Source organism: Condylura cristata, unplaced genomic scaffold (assembly GCF_000260355.1).
Source record: "Condylura cristata isolate star-nosed mole 26May11 unplaced genomic scaffold, ConCri1.0 scaffold00014, whole genome shotgun sequence".
In the NCBI taxonomy this organism is placed as follows: domain Eukaryota; kingdom Metazoa; phylum Chordata; class Mammalia; order Eulipotyphla; family Talpidae; genus Condylura; species Condylura cristata.
In genome coordinates, this window is record NW_004567115.1 from 27,166,671 (window position 1) to 27,173,064 (window position 6,394).

General features: G+C 47.0%; 1 protein-coding gene across 2 annotated transcripts in view; it reads left to right on the forward strand.

The window, feature by feature from the left end:
• The window catches only part of POMK (protein-O-mannose kinase), a 15,020-nt gene extending 9,372 nt beyond the window's left edge, over nt 1–5,648 (forward strand). The window contains exons 4-6 of one of the 2 annotated variants that reach the window (XR_001145452.1): nt 372–674; nt 2,543–3,884; nt 4,482–5,648. Coding sequence is in view for 1 of the 2 variants with exons in the window: in XM_012725004.1 (XP_012580458.1) it covers nt 393–674; nt 2,543–3,313 (1,053 nt within the window). In the remaining variant the exon portion in view is untranslated. Of the gene's footprint in view, nt 1–371; nt 675–2,542 lie in introns of both variants that reach the window. The other variant, XM_012725004.1, reaches the window with a different exon arrangement.
• Nucleotides 5,649–6,394: the final 746 nt, after the last annotated feature.

Below are 6,394 nucleotides of genomic sequence, written 5' to 3' on the forward strand. Positions count from 1 at the left end.
GATGCAGCACTGCAAGCTGGCTGCAGCCACTTCAGTGCAAGTTTGATCCCCTGCCGCGGAGGTGGCCCACATGGTGCATCAGACCCCTCCTGACCCACCCACTGCTCCCCTCAGCAGTGTATTTCGTCAACCTACCTGTTCTGCTCCTACTCGGTTCTGGTGAAGCCTCTCACTGCCCCTGCACCTCTGGCCTGTACCCCAGTTCTGTATAACAGCATGTTCCTGGTGAGAACCTGGTATCCTGTGCCTCCTTTAACCCCCACAATGACGCTTAAGCACTTAAGTGGCATGAGAGGGCCTCCTGCATCAAAGCACCTAATAGAAAGCAAAGTAGACTGTGTTATGATTTCTTGTTTCATCTTACATTGTAGGAACTCACAGAGGATGACAACATGGAGCAGAAACCTCAGGATGGTAGAAAGGGCCCCCCTCACAGGGACGTGCCCCCCATTGTGGGCCTGCTGCTCGCCATGGCCCTCATGAACATGCTCCTCTACCTCTGCCTGGATCGGTTCTTCATCTCCCCTCGACGTTCTGCACTGGACCTGGATCACTGTCCCCATGGTTACTTCCGAATGGGGCAGATGAAAAACTGCTCTCCCTGGCTGAGTTGTGAGGAGCTAAGGACAGAAGTGAGGCAGCTCAAGCGAGTGGGGGAAGGCGCCGTGAAGAAAGTAAGCTGTGCTTTATCTCTACCTTATTGTTGGGATGTTACAGGTGGCCTGTGGGAAAGCAGCTTCGTGTTAAGAGCCATTGAAATATGTCTACCCTTGTGCTCAGTAATCTTCTGGTAATTTATTCTAATAATCCAGAGGCAAGAAAACAGCCAAATGCATAAAGGAATATTTTGCTTTGTCATTTGTAGTAATGGAAAACTAGAAACAATAATTGTGGGGGTGGTTAATTGATTTATGGTCCAGGAGAGCAGATGGAGTGCAGGGGAAGAGGAGGCCTAGTGGACTGTGGTGGGGGGTTTAGTACTTTGGCGGTGGGCGCAGTTTGATAACATTCATTTGAAGAAGTAGGAACCTATCCTAAAACAGGTTGAGTGTTGTAAAACAATGTTACCTCAAATAAATAAATAATTAAAAATTAAAAAAAGAAAATTAAGGTCCAATCCCTTGATAGATATTCTTTAGCCATCGAGTTGTCTGTTAGAAGAGTTCTGTGCAGCAATATGAAAAAATCATCATGATGAGGGAAAAAAAGCAAAATATGACATCATACAATCCACTGTTTTAAATTGAAAAGTTATGTATTTATGAGTTCTTTCAAATATGTTTTGAAAGATAAAAGTAACATCTAAAAAAGTTGTCAAGATAGGAAGAGGGAAAAAAATCATCTGCTATCTTACCACATAAAGACAATGGCCATAACAGCCCATTTCCCTCCATTTCTATGTAACTCTCTTGTTTTATGCAGTTGGGACCATATAATAAAAATAATTTTGTGTCCTTGCTTACTTTGTGATATTGTGTCTGCTGAAACTATTAATCTGGTGATCACAGAGTAATTCTATGGAGTGATCCTGCAATAACTGAACTACTCCCCATTTTTTGATGGGTGGCTAGGTTCTAGTTTATGCTCTTGTAGACTATGCCAGGGTTTTATTCCTAGAGCTTTTCCTCTAGTTCACATTATTGCCGTAGGCAGATTTTAGATTTAGATGTTAAAAACTTTGGATAAATAAGGCCCCAAATTGTTTTAGAAAACCACAGCCTTTATCTTATCAACCAACAAGCCACAGGCCAGAGAGACACAGAAATAGCCCGGGGCGGGGGTCTCCTGTTCTCAGTCAGTTTTCCCTTCTGCCTGCCCTTTGGGGTTTAAAGCCAAAGATGAGGGTCTCTTAATAACAGGCCAGGAGGCCTTTCCTGGCTAAGACAGAGCCAGGCATCCAGGGCAGTGCTGAACGATGGCTCCTGGTGGCCGTGCATGTGCCAGGACCTCAAGGGCCGCTGTTTGCATGGCGTTTCAGCTCCTGCTTCTACAGCTGAGGTCACTCACGCCACAGGCTCATGAAACTGTCCTCAGTACACTGAACTAGTCCTCCTTGCGGTTTACTCTGGTACCCTTGGATATGAATGGGCAGAGGAGTGTGAGTTGCGCTCCACCTGGACCTTGTCCCCTCCCCCTCCTACGGCTCCAGTCTCCTTCCCCACCTCTTCCTCTCCCCTTTGTGGAACTTGGAGGCTGTCTGCCATGCTGGCTCTTCACATGCAGTCCCCTCTCCTGGGTACACTCTCTTCCTGTACCACTGCCACTGCAAGCTCTCATCATTCTGCAAGGCCAACGCTAGGAGCCTTCCAGCACCTACAGATGGCCCTCAGCATCCTGACCAGAGTTGGCCCCTCTCAGCCCTCCTCCTGCCCAGGCCCTTGAGTGCTGAGTGTTGAGTGTTTGCTTTATAACTAGAGTCACTGCAGGGCTAGGTCTACGTTACTCATTTCTGTGTCCTCTGTACACGATGACCATTGAGTTATTTCCCAGCTTCACAAGGGTGAAAGCTTCTGCTTTGACATTCCCTGTGGCTGTGTTCCAGGTCTTCCTGTCTGAGTGGAAGGAACGCAAAGTTGCCCTGTCACGGCTCACCAGACTGGAGCTGAAAGATGATTTCCTCCATGGTCTGCAGATGCTGAAATCCCTACAGAGTAAACACGTTGTCACTCTGGTTGGCTATTGTGAGGAAGACAACACTATTCTTACTGAGTATCACCCCTTAGGTTCCTTGAGCAACCTAGAAGAGACCTTAAACCTTTCAAAGTACCAGAATGTGAACACCTGGCAGCATAGGCTGCAGCTGGCCATGGACTACGTGGGCATCATTGACTACCTGCACCACAGCCCTCTGGGCACGCGAGTCATGTGTGACTCCAATGACCTGCCCAAGACGCTGTCCCAGTACCTGCTGACCAGTAACCTCAGCATCGTGGCCAACGACCTGGACGCCCTGCCCCTGGTGAACCGCAGTTCCGGGGCACGAGTGAAGTGTGGCCACAGGCAGCTGCATGGGGACTTTGTGGCCCCAGAGCAGCTGTGGCCCTATGGAGAGGATGTGCCTTTTCAGGATGACCTCATGCCCTCGCATGACGAGAAGGTCGACATCTGGAAGATTCCAGATGTCTCCAGTTTCCTTCTGGGGCATGTGGAAGGCAGTGATATGGTCCGGTTCCATTTGTTTGACATCCACAAGGCATGCAAGAACCAGTCTCCCGCAGAAAGGCCCACTGCCCGGGATGTCCTGGATGCTTACCAGGGGGTCTTGAATTCACTCAGAGACACCCTGATGTCCCAGACAAGAGAAATGCTATGAAAATCCATTGTATCAGCGGAGAACAAGGTTGGGATTTCAGGAACAGATGAAATAGTTACAGCAGTTCTATGATAGTGAGTTTTTTCGGTTCGACCATGTGGTTCTTTTTCCACGTATGGATTTGAGCCAATTCTACCTCTCCTGGCCAACTGGATAGAAGGTGCTGAACGTGAGAAGAAGCTGGGCTTGGTTGAAGGCTGGCTTCACTTCCTACCGTAGATGGTTCCAGAGGAAGATGCAGAAGAGCAGCTGTCTAGCCAGTGTCTGACAAAAGTAGCAAAAATGTTCCTACAGAGAGGCTTCACCTACCCCAATAACAGAATTCATAAGCCTCAGAGATAGCTGTAGAAAGGAACTTTCTAGATGACAGTATGGGAAAGAAACTTGTAGTAGTTCTCCAAAGAACATTTTGCTTCCACATTTATTTTAGATGGTAATCAATGTATCCTGGTCTTGGGATATCCGTGAAGACCATCTTTACTATCTAAATAATTGTTCTGTGACATCCTCTGCCATCTCTTTCCAGTGAGCTGAAGGAGAACTCTTGACAGTCTGCTCTTAGAAATTGCAGGTAGGTAGGAATATTTAAAACTGCAAGTATGAGGAATGAGGAAAAGTGTGTATGTGTTACTGCATACTACCTTCCTGCTGGGTTTTCTGCGTCCAAAATGAATTGTTGTGAAAAGTTTACATCAGCAGTGTCTCATTGCTGAAAGTGTCAAGCCCTTCTAATCAGGTTGCATGGTCGAATTCTTGAGAAAGCTCCTTCTTGTGTCAGCACCCTTAGTGGCAGGGAATGACCGCTTTAATGCGCACTGACCAGCACGGAGAAGGTGTGCAAGCTGACATGGGGGCAGAGATGTCCTGCCCTCTCCTGAACTTGAGCAGGGTCAGGATTATAGACACACAGGACTGGGCCCACCCAGGGTCTGAACTGGAGGTCCAGGAGGTGTTTGAGACTTGGCATTTCTAAGAGGTTCCCAGGTGATGCTGGTGCTACTGGCCTGGGGCCACAGCCCTAAACTACCAGTGCCACAGGCAGCAGGCTAGAGCAGGTTATCAGTACCATTCCCTACACCTCTGCCTGGGGTATTGGGTCCTGTGGTTCATCACTCTGTGTGTCCAGTTATGTCAGCTGTCATTTTTTGATATTAAATTTCTGCCACAGTGCATTGGAATAGCAGCAGACAAGAAGATGTGGAGAATTGGAGCTGCTTTGGAAAACAGTCTGGCAGTTCCTCCAAGATTAAAAAAAGAGTCGCCATGTAATCCAGCATTTCTGCTCTTATCTGTGCCAAAGAAAATTGAAAACATTTCTACACAAAACTTGTTACATGAATACTCAGAGCTACATTTCTCTCAGTAGACAAAGGATGGGAATGCCCTGGCTGGGGCGTGGAGAAAGGAGTGTCATATAGCCATGTGGTGGGCTATAGGACACAGAAACGGAGGAGTGCTGATGCGTGTTGCAGTGCGAATGAGCCTGGACAATGAAGCTACAAAAGACCACCTGCTGCGTGATTGCATGTATATCAAATGTACAGAGTGGGCAAATTTCATAGAACTGGAAAGTAGATCAGTGGTTTCCAGAGACTGGCAAAGGATCAGGGCAATTGCTAATGGGCACAGAGTTTTCTTTTTGGACTCATGAAAATGTTCTGAAATTGTATAGTGGTAATAGTTGCACAATGCTATGATTATACTAAGTAATACTGAGTTGTAACAAAAGGGGCAGATTGTATGGTGTGTGCATTATGTCTCAATAAAGCTGGGGGAGACCCCACTTCTGCGGCAAGGCCCCGCGTCCCTTACTCCCTGCACTTGGCACAGGTAGTTACTGTGTGGAGCTGCTGTCGCTCTTGTTTGGGGTTTTCCTTAGGTCTTAGACTTTGCGTCGGAGCAAGAGTATTTTGTTTTTAAATATTGACACGTGCTAAAATGAATGACATGACGTGGGACAAGGACACTGCTAAGATCAGATCTGAGTTATAATGCTAACTTTTCCTAATGCATCAAACAAAATGAGAGTTTGGGTGGGAGTTGTTTCCAACTTGCTCTAACTTCTGTCTGATGCTTCCTAATTCCAGGGCCAGACACAGCAGGGTCTTTGCCTTGTGCTCAGATAAATTCAGCACCAGTAAAACTGCAAACTCCTAGAGGAAGTAACATCCTAAAACAGTGATGTCATTGCCAGGGCGCTTGCCTCTCATTCAACACAAGTACAGTCAGGAAAAGAGTAAACGAGGGTTTACTTGCTTGCCTCTTACAAGCAAACAGACGATGCAGTGTGCTTTCCTTTTCTTTGCCCTACTCCAAGTCTTTTGGGTCTTTTTAAAGATTTTTTTTTTTAACTTATGTATACAAGAACTGTGGTATAGGACAGAGATGTTGGAGGGGAAGGGGTGAGGGAGGTGTGAGGATTCACGAGAGGCAGAGGATTGGGGAGCAGAACAGGCTGATTGACTGAAGCACACTGCTGAGGGGAGCAGCGGGCAAGTCAGGAGGGTCTACTGTGCCATGTGGGTCAGCCCCCTGGCCGGGGATCGAACTGGTGCAGTGGCTGTGGATAACTTCATGGTGCTTAACCCCTTTTGCCACCAGGGAGACCCACTCAAGTTTCTCTACTCAGGGATTTGTGATGTGCTCTCTCACTGTTTCCTGTGAGCTCCATACACTCCATGCCTCAGGGCAGTGATTAAGGTTCCTGGTGGGAATGGGGAAGACTTAGCTGATCCAGCTCTTAGAGAAAGGCCCTGTATTGTGTGTGTGTGTTTTAAATAATAGTTTATTTTTACATCATTTTGTGCCTTTTTCCATCTCAGTTGTAATCCCTGTGGGCTTCCCATCACTAAATCACCCATGTGCCATGGCCATAGTCCCATGCATTTCCCTCCCCTCACTGTTTTTGATCCCATTCCCCACTCCACCCCCGTAAAAAGTCTCTGGTATACAGTTGTTCATTATTATTATTATTTTCTCCCCTGGTCCTGTATGTTCCTGCTATAAGTGAAACCATCTGGTATTTTTCTTTTCTTTCTAGCATATTTCACTAAGCATGATCCCTTCCAGCTCCATCCATGT